At 39.2% G+C, this 21,149-nt stretch overlaps 1 protein-coding gene across 2 annotated transcripts in view; it reads right to left on the bottom strand.

The window, feature by feature from the left end:
- Positions 1-21,149, bottom strand: part of nek10 (NIMA-related kinase 10) — a 239,310-nt gene that overhangs the window by 77,205 nt on the left and 140,956 nt on the right. For both annotated transcript variants that reach the window (XM_048523358.2, XM_048523368.2), the window contains exon 22: positions 14,820-14,922. In XM_048523358.2, the coding sequence (XP_048379315.1) occupies positions 14,820-14,922 (103 nt within the window). The remainder of the gene's footprint in view (positions 1-14,819; positions 14,923-21,149) is intronic.

Raw genomic sequence — 21,149 nt, 5'->3', positions numbered from 1 at the left:
TTGAAGCATATGCATCAGATGCATGGCGCAGGTATGAGACTGACAAAGGCTAAAGAAGAACTTTGTAGAAGTTTTCAAAGTCATAGGGGGAAACTATTCCTACTCATCAAGGGATCATGAATGAAAGGACACTTATTTGGGAAAAAAGTAAATATGATGCAAGAATAAAAACCTTTCCACATAGATGGTGTTAATGGTCTGGAATATACTACCTGGATGTGTGGTAAAGACAGGTTCAATTGAGGCATTCAAAAGAGCATTAGGTGATTATTTAAGTAGAAATAATGTGCAGGGTTATGAGCAAAGGGCAAATGACTGTAACTACAATATAGTGCTCATTCTGAGAATCTAATGGCCTCTTTGTGAACCATAACAATTCTGTAATTCTGTTAATCATGTTGAGCAATTCTCAATCCTTCACCAAAGGAAGTTTCTGATCTCAATAAAAGGGTATTTTCGTTGGGCATTAAGGTACAAAAATAATACAAGGAGCATATTGACAGCTGAAGATGTAAGAAAAAGATTTAATTAATAGGAAATTTCTGAAGAGGCTGAGAAAAGAGTACCAGATAAACTCTATTAATTAATTGTTCAGCTATCAGCTAAGATCAGTTATGTGGTTCTGAAATTGAAATGGCTGCTGTTTCAAACAAATGCAAGGAATGACACGGAAAAGGATGTATAACTGATCTAGAAGGCAATGTATTACCAAGATTGTATCAAACACATGCAGTTATAATGAGGGAAGTGAGAGTATGTGGTAATGGTACTGAATGAGTAATCAGAGGAGTGGTGATGAAGGAGACACAGTCGGGAAATTGAAGTAATACCTTCAGGCTGTTAGCAGCACATAGCAATTGCAATAATCATATGAGGGCTGTCTGCGTATATACGGCCTTGGTGGGGTCATCTGCACAAGTGCTGGCATCACTGATGAAAACAGTGGCAGATGTACAGATGCCTCCACAGTTTGTCACCATCCACCGACTTCACAGTCTATGTCTGTGCATGCCCAGGGTCAATTTTTCATTTTGTACAATGTTCCACTTACATACAGCATCTTGATCCAAAATCCGGGATTTTGATCCATTGACAGTGAAAGATCAGCAATAATTCTCAGTCAGGATGATGCGTGGCTTGGAGGGAGCTAGCAGGTAGTTGCGTTCCAATGAATTTGCTGTCCATGTCCTTTTTGATGGTAGAAGTTTGTGAGTTGGACCTTGCCTTGTAACCACAGTAGTATCCGGCATGTCCAGTTAGTTTTTGATTAATGATAACCCCCATGTGATGTCAGCTTTGCCTGCAGCAGGATATCTTTACATGATGTGACAATGCTTATCTTATCCCTTAGAAGAAACTAAGCCTGGATAACATGACATTGAAAGATCCAACAAATGCTTATTGCAGCTGGCTATTATATACAGACTTACATCCACAGCTGCATCAGCATCTCGGCTAGTATTAAACCACCCATTTATGAGAAAACAGCATTCTTGTGGTTGCGTGTCGTGCTTCAAGTGATCTGAGTTAAGATAGTGTTGAGATCTTTACATTCTCAATCACATTCAATGCTGTAATGATATCAAGGATTTGTCACTTAAATAGACATATTGACTGTGAGGTATAACTCCAGGTTCCTCGTTTTCCAAAGATAAAAGCTTTTCCCAAACAGATATAGATGGTTCTATATAGCTGTGTGCTGTTAATTCAGTAATTATGCAAGCAGATAAAACACAGTTTACAAACTGACAATTCAAACATCAAAGTAACACTTCAGAGTGTTGACAACTCATACTCTCTGCCTAAATTACAGTTTTGGTCATTCACTACCTGCTCATTGTTATTTATCTCCTTCATTCTCCTTTGAAGAAGAGTATCCTATATCTCAGTATGGTCTGGACAATTGGTTGTGGAGCAATATCATTCACATTTGCCTTTCCAGGCTGGGTTGTGCTGAGGAAGGTAATCCTTTCTCCATTGATGTTGCACAAAAATGAAATGTAAAAGCCTTGTTTGCTTCTTGACACTTAATCGCTGCTTTGATAAAATAGACCATGCATTCTTCTAGATCTTTGAGTGTGAATAGCAGGGTGATGATTTGAAATTCCACTTGGTGGACATCTTTAAATGGTTTTCCAGCAAACAGTGGTAAATTGTCAGATACTATCCATTCCAGGATACCTAATAAACATAAATTAATGGTTATTGTATCAATGATAATTGCACTCGTTGTGTTAAGTGATTAAATGATGGGAAGTTTGGAGAAGTAATCCATCACAAGGATGTAATCTCACATGTGCACTGAGTAGGTCTGTTGTATTGGATGTAACATGATATAGATATAGAAACTCCTGCCTCTCCCTGGTACTGGGGCTAATATGTTTGGGACATATCATTTGTATTCACGAGTCTCTAAATATCCTAATTAATTCCTGGTCAGCACATTCACATGCCATCTTCTGTGTTCGATACCCTTGTGTCTCTGGTGTAATGTAGACATGAATTCTTGATGTAGCTTTAAGACCTGGTTGCCCTTGAAAATGAATCGTTGCAATATACCAAGTTCATCTCTGCATAGCCAAAATAAAGGAATCCGCTCAGGTACATCTTTAATATTGTATGACCAACCCAAGATGATGATCGTTTGCAGCTCATCTTTGGCAGTTGTTGATTTTAGCTGTTCAGCCTGATTCAGCCTGGTTAATGTGTAACAGATCAACATCGAGACCATCTTCAACTCCAACTGATGCAATTGTTGTACATCTGTTCTTCCACAGTGTGTGTCATTTGAAACTCATGAGTTGTGACGACACCAAGATTGTGCATACTGAAAGTTCTGCCACAGCTGGACTATTTGTATGTATCAGAAAGACAATGTCAAGATGCCAAGATGAGCCTGAATATTTGTGTTGCAATGTGCTTCTTTTAATGAATGGAATTATTGTATTTTTATAGCCTGTGAATGTCTCTTGTGAGTTGTAGCTGTGGAATGCCACTTACTAAAATACATGTCTTTTGGGATACACAGCTGTAATATGTACATAGCTGTAAGTAGGGGAGGGGAAATGGAGGAATTAGCATACAGTGAGTATAAGAATTAATGTAAGGCAAAGCAGCAGGTAGGCAGGTGATGAGGAAGCTTCAACTCCATTGAAAATTAGGAAAAAAGTTAAAGGGAAGGTGAACTCAAGAGCTGTTAGTAATGGAGGTGATAGGACTCAAACAGAAGGTGCAAAAACTGGCATGAGGGCACTTTATCTGAATGCTCGGAGCATTCGAAACAAGGTGGATGAGTTGACGGTGCAAATCATGGCAAATGGGTATGATTTAGTGGCCATTACAGAGACATGGCTGCAGGATGGTCATGACTGGGAGTTAAATACAGAGGGGTATCAAACTGTTCAGAAGGACAAACACGAAGGTAAGGGAGGTGGTGTCACTCTGATTTTTAAGGATGATATCAGGGCGGTAGTGAGAGATGATATAGGTTCTACTGAACAAAAGCTTGAATCGATTTGGGTGGGAATTAGGAATAGCAGGGAGAAGAAGTCATTGATAGGTGTGGTCTAAAGGCCACCAAATAATGACATCGTGGTGGGGCAGGCAAAACACATAGAAATAGCTAATGTATATAAAATGGTACAACAATTATCATGGGGGATTTTAATCTACATATCATTTGGTCAAACCAGGTTGGTCAGCCTTGAGGAGGGGTTCATAGAATGCATCCGTGATAATCTCTTTGAACAATAAGTAATGGAAGCTACAAGGGAGCAAGCTATCCTGGATCTAGTCCTGTGTAATGAGACAGGAATAATTAATGATCTCACAGTTAGGGAATCCTCTTGGAAGGAACGATCACAGTATGGTCGAATTTAAAATACAGATGGAGTGTAAGAAGGTTAAATGCAGTACCAATGTCCTGTGCTTAAACAAAGGAGATGATGATGGGATGTGGTAGAATGGGGGCAAAAACTGTATGTTGGGTCAATTGAGGAACAGTGGAGGACTTTCTAAACGATTTTTCACAGTGCTCAGCAGAAGTATATTGATAAGGAAGAACTATAGGAAAAGAGAGAGCCAGCCATGGATGTCTAAGGAAATAAAGGAGTGTCAGATTGAAAAAAAAACACGTACGAGAAAGCAAAGAGTAGTGAGAAACTAGTAGACTGGGAAATCTTTAAAGGCCAACAGAAAGCCACAAAAAAGTTATAAAGAAAAGTAAGATAGATTCTGAGAGTAAACTAGCTCAGAATATAAAAACATGCAGCAAAAGTTTCTATAAATTTGTAAATCGTAAAAGAGTGGCAAAGGTAACATTGGTCCTTTAGAGGATGAGAAGGCCAATTTAATAACTGGGAATGAGGAAATAGCTGAGGCACTAAACAGTTATTTTGTGTCAGTCTTCATAGTAGAAGACACAAATAACATGCCAAAAACTGATGGCAAGAAAGTTATAACAGGTGAGGACCTAGTAACTATCATTATCGCTAAGGAGGCAGTGCTGAGCAAGCCAGTGGAGCTAAAGGTAGACAAATCTCCTGGCCTTGATGAATTGCATCCCGGGGTACTGAAAGAGGTGATGGGGGAAATAGTAAATGCACGAGTAATTATTTATCAAAATTCACTGGACTCTGGGGTGGTTCCCACAGATTGGAAAACAGCCAATGTGACATCACTGTTTAAAAAAGGAAGTAGACAAAAAGCAGATAACTTTAGGCCAGTTAGCTTAACTTCAGCAGTGGGGAAGATGCTTGAATCTATCATTAGGGTAGAAATAGCAAGACATCTGGATTTAAATTGTCGCACTGGGAACACCCAGCATGGGTTCATGACATGTAGGTCAGGTTTAACTAACCTGGTGGAATTCTTTGAAGACAATACTTCCATGGTGGACAATGGGGAGTTTGTGGATCTGGTGTATCTGGATTTCCAGAAGGCATCTGACAAGGTGCCACACCAAAGGCTGCTACATAAGATAAAGTTGCACAGTCTCACAGGTAATGTATTGGCATGCATAGAGGACTGGTTGACTAGTAGAAAACAAAGACTAGGGATAAATGGGTGTTTTTTTGGTTGGTGGTCAGTGGCTACAGGTGTGCTTCAGGGATCAGTGTTGGGACCTCAATTTTTTACAATTTACATAGATAATTTGGAGTTGGGGACTAAGTGAGGTGTGTCAAAATTTGCAGATAACACTAAGATGAGTGGTAGAGCAAAGTGTGCAGAAGACACTGAAAGTCTGCAGAGGAATATAGATAGTCTAAGTGAGTGGGCAAAGGTCTGGCAGATGGAGTACAATGTTGATAAATGTGACGTTATCCATTTTGGTAGGGATAACAGCAAAATGGACTATGTTTTAAATGGTAAAAATTGCAGCACACTGCTGTGCAGAGGGACTTGGGTGTCCTTGTGCATGAATCGCTAAAAGTAGGATTGCAGGTGCAGCAGGTAATTAAAAAGGCAAATGGAATTTTGTCTGCCATTGCGAGAGGGATGGAATTTAAAAACAGGGAGGCTATGCTGCAGCTGTATAAGGTCCTGGTGAGGCCACACTTGGAGTACTGTGTGCAGTTTTCGTCTCCTTGCTTGAGAAGGGATATAGTAGCACTGGAGGGGGTGCAGAGGAGACTCACTTGGTTGATTCCGGAGTTGAGAGGGTTGGGTTATGAGGAGAGACTCAGTAGACTGGGATTATACTCATTAGAATTCAGAAGAATGAGGGGAGATCTTATAGAAACATATAAGATTATGAAGGGAATAGATAAGGTGGACACAGGAAGGTTGTTTCCACTGGCAGGTGAAACTAAGACTAGGGGGCATAGCCTCAAAATAAAGGAAAGCAGATGTAGGAATGAGGTCGAAGGGTTGTGAATCTGTGGAATTTCCTGCCCAGTGAAACGATTGAAGCTACCTCGCTGAATGTTTTTAAGGCAAGGCTAGATACATTTTTGAACAGTAAACGCATTAATGGTTATGGTGGGCGGGCAGCTGAGTCTCAAAAAGATCAGCCATGATCTTATTGAATGGCAGGGCAGGCTCGAGGGGCCGGATGGCCTACTCCTGCTTCTATTTCTTATGTACTTATGTTGACACTAGCTTCTGTGTTAAATTTACGTTTTGATGGGATGTCATCTTTTTAGGACATATGATGTTAATATTGCAAACCCGTGTGACCACCTTATACCATCAACATAATGTGTGAAGTTACCATGGAAATCTAGATTATCTTATAGAATTTCCTTTCTGTCTGGTTGACTCTGAACCTTGTCGACGTGTTTGTTTTTGTATACCTTCTTAACATTTTCCTTGCTGCCAGTATTGTGGTTTTATGCCATCTTGTCAATCATCTGTGTTTAGACTGGAGTTTGGCTTGGCCTTTAGAACCAGATTTCCTAGACTTACATAATCATTTTGTGGGCAGCTTTTAGGTTGGTGTGGCAAACCAAACTTATTACAGATTTTTGTTTGTTTGGTACACTTTGCTGACCACAGCAGTGGTGTTGACTGCACCTAAAACATGTAACTGTTGTTGGACAGCCACTGTGGATTCATACTTGAGGTCAGTTTTCAAATAATGCATCAATGCTACGACCCTTTCTCTTGCCCAGAAGATCCTGTCTAAAGGCTTTAATTGGTATTTTGGTCTAACCCAATGGTGTATCTTGAAGCCTTCCTTTGGAAAAACACACTCACACCCTCTGCCACAGCATCTTACCAAACAAAACTGACAGTAGGCTCTTAAGCTTTCTGTTTGCATGATATGAGTTAATTCTTACTTTGAGCTAATCTTCAAGAACTTGGCAACTCTAACTTTTAATCTTTTGTATTGTCTATGTACAGACTGGATGTGTTAATTCTGCAAAGCCTGCCTTGCCAATGGCAAGTAAGAATATCAGAGCTCTCCTCTTGGGATCATCTATCACTTGATCTGTAAAATAGATCTGCATACATTGTTTGAATGGATGTGGTTCGGTAGGGGTGTCATGAGATGCCAATTCCGAAATGAGGCTTCTGCTATCCTGATAAAAAAAATTGTTGGACTGTACCTTTCAGGCAGTCTTAATTTTAAAAGTTTCTTGACTTTGCGTCAGTGGAATTTAAATGTGCTCTTTCTTTAAGAACCGAATCTGCAGTTGGTGCTGTTCTGAGATATTGACACTTTTGTTTCACTTTCACAAACAAATTTTGTATGCTTTGCAGTCTCTGTAATGCATTGAGTCTACGCTCAAAAGTGCAATGAAGCTTTCTATTTTGATCTTTTAATTTAGTCAATGTTAGAAATTCCTTTTATCTTGAAAAAGCTTAATTTCTAATCAAAAGAAATTAGCTTTGTTTTATTGGTAGTTAATAAACCATCTACAGGTCAAAAGAACAGTTACAGTAATTAATGTTGTTTAGAGGGCACGAAAATGTCTCTTTGTCCAAATGTCTGTTGGTGAAAGCTGCTGTCTTGTTGGACTTCAATTAAATTTCCAAATAATAACGTCTTTTCATTTTATGTAAATAGCCACTGGTGCTAACTATGATGTGCATTTTGCCTCCAGAGGAGTAACTTTACTTGATGCAGCAATGCTCTTGTTATCTGTCATAATATAAGAAACTAGGAATGGATAACATAGTATTGAAATATCCAACTGATGTTTATTATAACTGGCTATTGAATACAACCATTATCACCACCAGTATCTGGGTTAGCATTGGAATATTTTGTGACAGCACAGGGACGTGCTAATAGTAGTGTATCAAGTTTCATGTTATCAGAGTTAACATGGTGTCTGAGGCTTTCAGGTCGCAGTAATGACATCATGAGCACTTCGCTTGAAAGTATACTGATAAACCGAATATGAAATTTAACACAGCTCCAGATGTTGGTAGTGGAGATTTCAGCAACAGTCGTGCCATTGAATGTTGAGGGGAATTATTCGATTCTCTCTTGTTGGAGATTGTCTTTCCTTGGCACTTACGTGGCGCAAATTTTACTTTTTACTTAACTGCCCAAGCTTGGATGTTGCCAAGTCATGCTGCATATGAAGACAGTTTGCTTCAGCAGCTGAGGAGTTGTAAATAATTTGGAACATTGTGCTTCTGATATTAAGATGGAGTTCAGGTTATTGATGAAGTAGCCAAAGGTGGTTGGGCCTAGGGCACTCATCTAAGGTGATAGTGACTACATTGGGAGCCTAGAATTGAATTGAGTAACCTTCAACGAACATAACCATTTTCTTTTGTGCTAAGTATTACTCCAACTAATGGAATACTTTCCCTGGCTCTCATTGACTTCAGTTTTGCTAGGACTTCTCAATGCCATATTTAGTTCAATGATGCCCTGATGTCAAAGGCCTCAATCTGGAATTCAGCTCTTTATTCATTTTTGGACAAAGGATGTAATAAGATCAGGAGCTGAGTGACCCTGCTAGAACCCAAACTGAGCATCCGTGAGCTGATTATTGCTGAACAAATGGTACTTGACAGCACGACTGATAATCTCTTCCAATATTTTACTAGTGACTGGGACTGCTAAATCTGTCAAGGAACTATCAGAGCTGTCAAGGAACTGTCCAAAGATGTGCGGTGTTAAAAAAAATGCGACCTATTTCAGCGGTCTTATTCACATAAGCCATTATAGGATTTGTGCTGCATGTTTGAGTTTTCAAATGATCACTTTTACAATGGGATGTCTATCATGCAAACATTTTGATAGACACCTCCACATGCACATAGAACAGAAATATTTGTTTTCAAACAAGATTGGAGAAGGGAATTCCTTTTTTTAGATTAATGAAGATATGTGAATAAGACCGCTGAAATAGGTCGCATTTTTTTTAACACCGCACATCTTTGGACAATTCCTTTTTTTAGATTAATGAAGATACTTTTTTCAACAGTGACATTATATTCAGGCTGATATCTTGATTTTCTGTCAGTATGCTTCCCGAGGTATGCAAATGGTAGATACTGGGCAAGATGGCATAGAGCGAGAAGGACAATGGTTGGTGGATAGGAAATATGAGTTGCATATGGACAATGAAGGGCATGAGACAGGTGAGGGCATCGGCTTATGTGGTGCCATGGGATGGGTACAGAGATATGGGTTGACATGAAGAGAGTGGGGTCTTGAAGGTAGATATATGGAATTAAGTGACATGGATGGAGCCTGGAGAATGAGAGGAGTGAGAAGGTGACAGCAGAACTAATATTTCATTTTTTAACTTAATATTTCAACTATGAACATATTGCCACAATTTCCAATTCAACTTGACTCAGCAATCAGAAGTCTTTTCCCATGTTGGCCATCCTGACTACCAATCCAGCCCATCTCCCCAGACTAAAAACTGGAAATTCAAAAACAGCCATTTATAAAAGGCAGGAAATGGCGTTTTACCAACCTCTGTGCACCGAACTCTTGAACAAAAGTATGGACTAATACGTGAAGCTTTGCTATAGTAAACAGCTCTGCATTTTAAAGTATCTTAGGATATCTGGAAAAGGCATAGAAAATATTCAAAAAGGAGAAAGTTGACAAAATTTGAATGGAGCTACAATGCCACCTGGTGACAAGGAGCCATGAAATCAAAAATCAAATTGCACTGGTACTGAAAATTAGAAAGATGAAACTCTGGGAAAGCAGGTTAGGTAGCATTTGTGGAAACAAGGATAAGGCATGATCCTTCATTGGAAACAGGTGGCATTAATGGTCAATAAGGAAGTACGGGGCCAGGGAAGTGATGGTGTGAAATAAGTAGCAATGTACATGATCATTATCAAAGAAAAAGAGACAGCCTATAAAGTGGCCAAGAGCACTGGGAAATCAGAAGATTGGGAAGGCTACAAAAACAAACAGAGGATAGCAAAGAGAGAAATAAGGAAGGAGAGGATCAAATATGAAGGTAGGCTAGCTAGTAATATCAGAAATGATAGTAAAAGTTTCTTTCAATACATAAGAAACAAACGAGAGACAAAAATAGATATTGGGCCACACCAAATTTATGCTGGAAGGCTAGTGATGGGAGATAAGGAAATAGCTGAAGAACTTAATAAGTACTTTGCATCAGTATTCACAGTGGAAGACATGAGTAGTATCCCAACAATTAAGGAAGGTCGGGGGCAGAGTTGAGTATGGTAGGCATTACAAAAGAGAAAGTTCTAGAAAAGCTAAAAAGTCTAAAAATTGATAAATCTCCTGGCCCCGATGGGCTACATCCTAGAGTCTGAGGGAGGTGGCTGAGGAAATAGCAGAGGCTTTGGTTGTGATCTTTCAAAAGTCACTGGAGTCTAGGAAAGTCCCAGGTGATTGGAAAATTGCTGTTGTAACCCCCTTGTTTAAGAAAGGATCAAGACAAAAGATGGAACATTATAGGCCGATTAGCCTAACCTTGGTAGTTGGTAAAATTCTAGAATCCATTGTTAAGGATGAGCTATCTAAATTCTTGGAAGTGCAGGATCGGGTTAGAACAAGGCAGCATGGATTTAGTAAGGGGAGGTCGTGCCTGACAAACCTGTTAGAATTCTTTGAAGAGGTAACAAGTAGGTTAGACCAGGGAAACCCAGTGGATGTTATCTATCTAGACTTCCAAAAGGCCTTTGATAAGGTGCCTCACGGGAGGCTGCTGAGTAAGGTGAGAGCCCATGGTGTTCGAGGTGAGCTACTGGTTTGGATTGAGGATTGGCCACCTGACAGAAGGCAGAGAATTGGGATAAAAGACTCTTTTTCAGAATGGCAACCAGTGACAAGTGGTGTCCTGCAGGATTCAGTGTTGGGGCCGCAGCTGTTCACTTTATATATTAATGATCTGGATGAAGGGACTGGGGGCATTCTGGTGAAGTTTGCTGATGATACAAAGTGAGGTGGACAGGCAGGTAGTACTGAGGAAGTGGAGAGACTGCAAAAAGATTTAGACAGTTTAGGAGAGTGGTCCAGGAAATGGCTGATGAAATTCAACGTGAGCAAATGTGAGGTTTTGCACTTTGGAAAAAAGAATACAGGCATGGGCTATTTCTAAGCGTGAGAAAATTCGTAAAGCAGAAGTACAAAGGGATCTGGGAGTGTTGATCCAGGATTCTCTAAAGGTTAACTTGCAGGTAGAGTCCGTGATTAAGAAAGCGAATGTAATGTTGTCACTTATCTCAAGAGGGTTGGAATATAAAAGCAGTGATGCGCTTCTGAGACTTTATAAAGCTCTAGTTAGGCCCCATTTAGAATACTGTGTCCAATTTTGGGCCCCACACCTCAGGAAGGACATACTGGCGCTGGAGCATGTCCAGTGGAGATTCACACGGATGATCCCTGGAATGGTAGGGTTAACATACGATGAACGGATAAGGATCCTGAGATTGTGCTCATTAGAGTTCAGAAGGTTCAGGGGAGATCTAATAGAAACTTACAAGATAATGTATGGCTTAGAAAGGGTGGACACTGGGAAGTTGTTTCCGTTAGGCAGGGAGACAAGGACCCATGGGCACAGCCTTAAAATTAGAGGGAATAAATTTAAAACGGAAATGAAGAGACATTTCTTCAGCCAGAGAGTTGTGGGCCTGTTGAATTCATTGCCACAGAGCACAGTGGAGGCTGGGACGTTAGTGGGCTTGATGGGCCAAATGGCCTTACTTCCACTGCTATGTCTTATGGTCTTATGAAAAGTTAGAAAAAGCAAATAAAGTAATTTGTTGAAAACAATGGCTTGATTAGGATGTGATTACAGCACAACACAAAAGGAAGACAACGAGAAATTGTAGACCTACATGAGACTGACAGAATAGCAGGTTAATAAAACAAACAGATCATGTCAAAACCAACAAAACTGAGCAGGTTTCACCGACCAGGGAATAGGGTTGAAGGTAAAATTACAGAGTCGTAGAGGTTGTAGGCCCTTTACCGAGAATCTCTCACACCCTCCCTAATTGCGAAGTATTGGAACATCTGACACCATTGTTTAACAGAAAAGTATGATTAAAGTCTGAAGTTGTTAAAGTCACTTATAGTGGTTGGCTGCTAAAGACCTAACAGAAGAACAAATTCATCTCCCTCAAATTGGCATTGAGCTTCATTGAAATAAGTACAAAGGTAGAGAGGTTCGAGTGGAGTAAGATAAATAAAGTGACTAACTACCAGGAACTCTCTGAATTGTTGCCATCTATTCAACTCCTTCTTCTGATTTGGGTGTCACTGGCATGGCTATAATTTACTTCAACTCTTGGTTTTATTTGAGAAGTATTGGTAGGTCTTTTGATATTTTTTGCTGCCCTGAGGTAAAGGTTCTCTCACAATACCAATAATAAGGGAGTTCCAAGACATTGACCTTGTATCAACAAAGGATTAACTATATCTGTCCATCAGAATAGTGCGCAATGTGCCAATGAGTTTCAATATAATTGCTGACATTGCCCTTCAGGTGATCCAACCACTGTTTGGTACTGCTGAAGAAATTCCATGTTGCCTCAGCAGTGAACACTGCTGCCTCACAGTGCCAGAGACCAGGTTCAATTCCACCCTCAGGTGGCTGTCTGTGTTGCATTTGCATATTCTCCCCAGGTCTGTGTGGATTTCCTCCGGGTGCTCCAGTTTCCTCCCACAGTCCAAAGATGTGCAGGCAAGGTGGATTGGCCATGCTAAATTGCCCATGGTGTTCAGGAATGTGCAGAGCAGACGGGTCTGGGTGGGATGGTCTGAGGGCCAGTGTGGACTTGATGGGTCAAAGGGCCTGTTTCCACACTGTGGAGATTCTATGATTCCAAGTTATTGCATGTATTTAGTAGACAGCACAAAGTACATAAGGGTGGAAGGATTTAAGCAAGTGAGTGAAGTGCCAGTCAAGTGAGCAGACTGCTTTATTCTTAAATGGTCTTGCAGCTGCACCAATCCAGTATTGCATCATAGTCCTGACTTCTTGGTAGAAAGGCAAAAAAGAAAACAGATTACTACAGAGTGCCCAACCTCTGAATTGTTCAAGCAGCCACATGGCTGGCTCAGTTTCTGGTCAATGGTGTCGCCAATTTGTAAATGATCACAGTTTAGTTTTTATGCTAGATTTAACATTTGAGGGAATTTAAAATCTCTGACTGGGTTTAATGAATGGGAGAGTTTTCACAGATGAAGGATGTATGAATGAGAACTGTCTTAAATTGTTAGCAGTTTGCTTTTTTCCATTGAGGGTGTATAAGTTAGGATTGTAGGTCTCTGGGGAATTAATGGCTGAGAGGCTGCAATAGTTAGAAGCGTTAAGTGACGTAGTCTTTTGAAACTTCCAATTGCTTCCTGGAAAGGTGGGCCTGACTATGCTGTTCCCTAGATGCCAAAGCAAATATTGAGTGTAGGCATCCTTTAAACGTGAGCTACCTACCTCAAAAGCAAGTTAAAAATACACTAAAAAGGATTTCACCTAGAACATTATCACCCAAAACATAACAATGTTAAAGATCAATTGATCAGGGAAAGCCATCAAAGCAGCCAGCACAAAATATTCTCTCCTGGAATATAATATGCAAGAAAGGATTGCATGTTTGATATTAGTTTCTTAAAACATTTGATATTCATTAGTTCCAGTTATTTTTTCAACGAGAATTTCTTAAGAGTGATTTTTGACTTCCAGAATGAATGTCCCTGATGCCAACAGAAATTTAGCAGAAAATACTTTGGAAAAAATTCTGTGTCAAAGTAGTTTACTTTGAATGAGAGTTTTTTTTGCTTTATTATCAGTATGAAATACTTTAAATGTCTGAAAGTGTTTCAAATTACAATTGATCGCCCTTAAAATGATTGTTAATTCAACAGGTATCACATTTATGCAGCACAATGACAATACACAATGCACAGACAATACAACATCACTTCCTACCTCCTAGCCTCATCCCCGTGTCCTTGACCCGTCCGTCTTTCCTCCCACCTCCCCGTCCCTCCCTCCCCGCTGACCAACCCCCATCCAAACTCCATACCTACACTCATCAGTAAGGGTCTAGGCCCAAAACGTCAGCTTTTCTGCTCTTAAGATGCTGCTTGGCCTGCTGTGTTCATCCAGCTCTACACTTTGTTATCCCGTGTACTGGCTTACTGTCTGTTTTCTACCCACCTATCTGCTCCGCTATCCACCTTCTATCATCGACCCCCCTCCCCATTTATTTCAGAGCCCCCTTCCCCTCCCCTATTTCTGAAGAAGAGTCCAGACCCAAGACATCAGTTTTCCTGCTGCATTCATCTAGCTCCACACCCTGTTATCACAAACTAAATGGAAATGTTTTTTGTCTGTTATGGGAACGTTAAAAGTGCTGGGCTTCATTGTCTTGTAAACCCTAAGAATAAACTGAAATTGAGACATTGTTCCTTTCCTGTACTTGTTCCCACTTTATTGGCTCTCAGAAAGGGTGACTGAACATAGCGATTTTTTTAATCACCAAGTCTGCTCTTGGGGCATTTTTGGTTAGATCAGTGGTACTTAAAAAGAGACAAACAAATTTGTGATAATCTCTGATGCAACATTCTAAACTATATTTCATTCTCCATCATGACAACTCTAACATCTCAAGGTTTAGCTATTTAATTATCTCATTGGAAATACATTTGCAAACAGCCAGCTAGATATTTGCCATGCAGAAAACAATCCCATTGTTGAAAATTCTCCAAAGGTACTGAAAATACCATACCCAGAAGTTTTGTTTGTTTAAAGGTAGGCAGAAATGTAGGAGAGTCAAGGCTTAGAGATTGCCATGCTACATTGCAATGAATTTTAATAAAATGGGCAAATGATTTCAGTTTTTCCTGATTGTACCTAGCCAATAATTTTGAAAGGCTAATTCGCACAAATATTTTTAAGTTTCGTACTTACTTATTGTTACCTTGTCTAGTTCACCCAGCATGATATTGTTCGGTGTAAGATCTCTGTGGACAATTCTTTTTTCTTTGTGCAAATAACGCAATGCAAGGCATATCTGAAAAACAAAAATTGACCAGAATTATTTCTCAGAAAAAAAATTCCTTCAAAGGCACAGATTTTGTAGTTGTAATGGCAGTGAAACTGCCCACATTTGCTTTCATTACCACTGGAAACTGACCGCAGACACAACTTCCTGTATTTGCACAAGCACAGTGAAAGGTAGCTATTCAAAATCTGGCAGTGATTCCATGCCACTTTATCGGGTGTATTGTCCCTCAGACGTATTGGGACATGTGAAAATTTCCTTTTCATGCTATATTACTAATAAAAAGCCCAAATAAATTCTGCCTTCTTCCTGAGCTGTATCTTGGTTTTGAATGGAGCATGTTCATGAATTTATTGTAAAAATTCTCTGGCTGTACAAACTAATTTTAAGCTGTGTCAGATGTCAAATGTCAAATTTCCGCATTATGATAAAAGTTTGATATTTAAAATATAACAAAAAAGAATCAAGTGGCAACACTTGCTGGATGCCTGGAGAATCCTTGAGGTTGTCGCGTGTTACAAACATACCCCAAATAAGGTGAAATCTACACCAGAGAGATCAAAAGATTTTTGAGGGCAGCAGCTTCTTTATCAGTTCTACCCAAGTTCTATTAGTTTTTCACTGATACAAAATTTTGCACAATATTATACAAAGGTTAAAATTAAAGACAGTGTGAGTAGAGTTTCCATAAATATACATTTAAGGCCTGAACACCAGAATTCTATGATCCAGCCAAGGACTGGTAGCCTTGATTTTAAAGTGCGTAATGTATAAGATCCTAAGAACGTGCCAAGACAATAAAACCACAAGATTCCAATGTTTTGAACAAGCAAAACCAACTGTATTATACAGAGTCAGAATAGCAAAACAACCTACAAAAGCTGTACAGCTGGTACTCTGAAATCCAGAAATAATATGAGCTAAGTATAGACAATATTGCAAATACAGCTAACATAGCACTTGCCTTCCTAGTTGCTTACTGTTACTGTACGCCATCTTTCTGTGATACATACATGTGAATGTGCAAGCTCCTCTGAATACAAATATTTTTCAGGATGTTATGAATCAAAAAGTATTTTGCTTTTCAATTGTTTCCAACAAAGTGCTCAAACTCACACTTCACAATGCTATTTCCATCAGTTACGAACTTGCTCATTCACTAATCTAGTCACAATTGCTCTGCAGCCAATTTAAATAGTGTTCACTGTTTTTTTAATCTAACTCTGTATCATCAGGAACTCTGGGTACGTTACCCTCAGCCTACTCATCAAAATCATTAATACAGATTGCATGAACAAACAGGAGTATAAACAATGAGTATCAGGGAACAAGCTTTCCTTCTACCTCATTCTCATTGCTTCTGTTATCTTCTACCTGACTCACTTGCTCCTCCTTGTCTTCTTCCCAATGAGATACTCCTTCCACACGTTTGTGACCAATTCTTCTTTCTACGATCAGGTGTACTTATCAGTTAAGTCACTGCATTAACCCTCCCAATTTACTTTGTATGGAGCAGTGAATTTGCTTTCAAAGTTTCACTTTGCAAAGGTATCAATATCAAGACTTCATCTCCTGTTTGAAACATTCAAGTTGCTGGTAGTTTATCTGCTCATTCTTTCATTTTCACTAGTGAGACTTTGAAATGCTTATGCTAGCCTACCAGCTCCTGAGTTTTTCTAGAAACATAGATACATAGTCCAACAATAAGGATTCATCTTTCTGGTTCAAGATCTTCTTCCAAATCAATTATAATGGACTTCTAATCTCATGACCATAAATCAATTCAAATTAACTAAACCCAGAAGATTCATTTGGCAAATCTCTGGCAGCAAATAATTAAAATATCTAATCCTTTGTCCCAATCCTGTGGGTATACACAACAGTTAGCCTTAAACATGGTTTTGAGAATCTGATGGTATCTCTCGAAAGCTCCAGTGTTTTCAGATATTACATAGGTGAGTTCACCTGTTTTCCTAATGATTGCCAGGAAAATATTAGATATAAAGTTAAAACCTTATTCAGACTGTACCTCAATTGGTAGTACACAATAAATGAAGAACTGAGTAAAATTCTCCACTACTACCCAATCTGTAATTGTCCCAAGAGGAATAGTTTCTGGGAACAGGATTATCTCACCTATAAATGTAAGAATATACTGATGTCCTGCTTGCATTTTGAGTAATTGTCCAATACAATCTACTCACACTTGACTGAATGCCGCTTCAAAAACTGGCATTTCTTTCAAAGGTTTGACATGTTGAGATTTTCATACCACTTGACATTTACAGCACTGTACTATAGCTTTATGAAGACTTGGTCATATGAAATAACTGTTTATCGATACCTGCGATTTCCATATTTTTGTCTGTCCTGCCATAGGAATTTCATGTGCTACCAACTATTTTGCTTTACAATATCTGAGTGGTACCAGTATTTTGATGAACAATTGTCCAGTCTTCATCTTCAGATCTGTGAGGATTCTCCACAGCCTCATCAAAACTCTGTTTTTAAAATAATAATTCTCTGAAACTCCTTCAGTTCAAGTTTCAATGTAAGCTGTCTGTGCTAATCTACTTAACTCTGAATCTGCATTCTGATCCTCAATTAATGAAGAGATGCCAAACATTTCTTTTGAATTATGCTCATTCTTAAATAGCTTCAGCTTCTCTAACATCTTCTTGTGGTATTACTGTGATCTCTGGTGATGGGCTTTGTTTACCCATTGCTCTGGTCACTAAACACAATGAAAAAAAAACCTGGAACCTGGTCCTGCAACTGTTTCATCTCTTTAGTTTCAACTGGAATTTCTGCGATTATAGTGAAGCTATAATTTCCATTCCTGCTAAATCATTCCCCAAAACTAAATTAACTCCATCCATGGGTAATTTCTTATCTGCCCCAGCTACTACTAATCCAGACACAAGTCACACTCCAATTAGATCTCGTACAATGGATTAGGATATGCTCTTCACCTATTGCATTTACCAACAGTTTGGATTTCAATGAACTCTTGAAAGGGAAAACTAAATATTATTCCAGCACAAGCGTTTGAGTATCTCCTGTATCCTTTAATATAGCTACAGGGTAGGTGTTTCCTTTAAAGAAGGGATTGTCTTCTCTTTAGATAAAAACCCTTCATATCTCTCCACCCTATGTACTTATTCAGCATTCACAGCTACAATCTGATGTATGGCCTTTTTCTTTAGGGTTTCCTTTTCTGATTCATGTACTCCCATATATTTCTTCACAACTTCCAGCATTCTGAACAAATGTGTCTCATCTTGTTAAAATGGAAATAACTCAGCTTTTGATTTTCACTTCCACCCTCAGTGCATTCCCTTCTAATCTGTGGTGGAATCTTGGGGCTATCCATTATTTACCCTGGCTTCTTCTCTTTCATTCATGCTCCTTTTTTATCACTTTCAAATTGATGAAGGTGGCAGAAAAGAGGTTTAATTTTCATGGATTAGCTCATAATCGTCAGGCATTATTGTTGCCTGTCTCACTGTTGCAACGCTTTGGTCCTCAATATGAGTTCTTCTTATGGAAGGCAGTGAGTTTTTAAATTCCTTAATGAAGAATTTCTCTAAGAGTTTCATATATAGTTTCAGCTTCTAATGTTCATATGCACAAATAAAAATTATTTTGTTAAACCCTTTGGAATTCAACTTAGGTTTCCCCAAACCATTCCTTTATTTCCAAATGCTTTGCTTATCTGCCTCAGATATTTGAATAATTCCAGTCTAGTTTTTTGTACAGTATTATAATCCTGAGACATCTCCTCAAACAGTGACATGTAAATTTCCTGTGCTTTACCTGTCAACTCACTCTGTATGAGCAATATGAGCCCAATATATTGTCTTCTCATTTTCTCAAATAACATGAAGAATGTCTTGACAATCCTTTCCTCAAATTTTAGTGGGGGCTTTGCAACCTTGAACCAGATCTCGCATTGATATTCAGATCATTTTATCTTCTCTTTATAATTCCAATTCTGTTTTCTCATTTCTATTTCTTGTCTTTTTATTTCTATTTCCTGTCTTCTTAATTCCTTCTCCTTTCTTTATTTTTTTCCGTTCTTTCTCTGTCTTTTTGAGTCCTTTGTTTGGCTTTGTCTGTCACCTCTTGTTTTCTCATTCTTTCCTCATGCTCAAGTTGGCTTAACCACAACTGAACATCACCTGATTCTGATGTTTCACTACCCAGAGTACCTGGTCTTTCTTGTATTTCCTCTAGATTTAAGTGGCATTCTAGTACCTCAATGATCTTTCCCTTCCTAGATGTACCAGAAAATGGTACCTACAGTTTACCTGCCAAATCAATCAAGTGGACTTTGAAGGTCCCTTTAACTTTCCAGGTGACAACATTAATACCTGCAGGAAATCCATTATTGTTTCCAGAGCCATGTCCTAAGTGCAGCATATAACACTTTCTTAAATCTGTGTTATTTATCAATACAACACACAAATCCTCATTGCCTTTGTTTTAAATCAATGCGGCTGTGAGGGTCCACACTTTATGATTATTCCCATAATCGCAAGGCTTAATTTCTGTGTGCTACCCTAGTGAGGTGTAAGAGTATCCAGAGTCTGCACAGACAGGCTCAGTACCTACACGGCACATATGAATTCTGCACTTGACAGTCCACTAGTTAACAGACTTCTTTTCCATGCAGGACAACATCATCTCAATAAAGGATTGACATACTCATCTTGAGGTGGATTCCTCCATTCTTGTTGCAATCATGGTCAGTGTGCTAGGAATATTCCACCGATGTAGCACCTTCTATACTATTGCTAAACGACTATCTTTTTCATTTCACCTGGAATATGCCATTTGTGTCTGGCTGAGCAGAACTTGTACAGCAGAACTCTACTGCCTCTGCCTTTGTTACAGAATGATACAATACAGAGGAGGCCCTTCAGCCCATCGCAACTACACCTATAAATAAACCACTCTAAATCTACACCAGTCCCACTTTCCAACATTTGGCCCTTAACTTTGAATGTTTTAACATTTCAAGTGCTCATCCAAGTACTTTTTAAAAGTTGTGAGGTTCCCACCTCAACGAATTCTGGTGGTGCATTCCAGCCAGCCTCAACCTTTGGATGAAAATATTTTCTCAAATTTCCTTTAAACCTCTTGCCTTTCACATTAAAAGTGTGCCCCCTTGTTACTGAACCCTTCAATGAAGGGGAAGAGCTGTTTTTTATCCACTCAATTCATGCCTCGCATAATCTTATACATCTTTATTATTCCTCTCTCAGTCTTCTACGCTCCAAAGAAAACAATTCAAGTTATCAGTCACCCTAGAGGCCAAAACGCTCCATCCCAGGCAACATCCTGGTGAATGTCCTCTATATCCCCTCCAGTGCAATCATGTCCTCCCTGTAGTGTGGTGACCAGAACTGCACATAGTACTCCAGTTGTGGCATACAGTTCCAACATAACCTCCCAATTCTTCTTCCAAATTTGTATCATGATTGAAAAAGTCAAATGTCCCGTTTGCTGTCTTAACTATGCTATTAACTTGCCCTGGCACCTTCAGGGATCTGTGGCTAAGTACGCCAGGATCCTCCTGATCCTCTGAACTTCCTAGTGTCCTACCATTCACCCAGTACTCCCATCTGCTCTTACTGACTTGTGAAATTTGAGTCATCAGGTGAAAATGCAACTGTTTGTCTTATGTGTCCCACAATTAGCATCAATCTATCTTGGTGCACCCTCAGAATGAATCGGCCCCACTGCCATGTGCAATGAATGTCGCTGCAGAGGTTAAAAATATTATAATGAGTACTAGCAAACTAAGAATGAGGCCATTTATGGTAATGAAAATAACTTTATTTCATTTGTTGCCTAAAATAACTATGACTCAGTGCTGGTATGACATGTTCTTTTGTTGATATTTAATTCTGCCAACAGGTAACTGTGATTGTCTTATCTCCAAAGAGATGACAAAATGCTGTTGAGCTCCATAGTTGCTTCCTGTGCTATTCCTCTGCTATTCTGTAGATCTCTTTTTCGTACTCTGTGCTCTCTTCACCCACAGTGGCAACACTAAAATGGAATGTGTTTACTCAATGAATGCAGTGTATTTGAAAACAGTGGTGATGGGGAGCAAGAGATGAAATTATCTAGGGAGGAGGACAAATGGTATGTAGATAAAATGGGTTGTGAACAAGTGTGTGGAAAGGGAATGATGGGATCACATGCAAGATGAGCAAATGTGACACAAT

The sequence above is a fragment of the Stegostoma tigrinum genome, chromosome 2, assembly GCF_030684315.1.
Source record: "Stegostoma tigrinum isolate sSteTig4 chromosome 2, sSteTig4.hap1, whole genome shotgun sequence".
Lineage (NCBI taxonomy): Eukaryota > Metazoa > Chordata > Chondrichthyes > Orectolobiformes > Stegostomatidae > Stegostoma > Stegostoma tigrinum.
The sequence above is the reverse complement of the archived record's forward strand: the minus strand, read 5'-3'. Positions and strand labels throughout refer to the sequence as shown.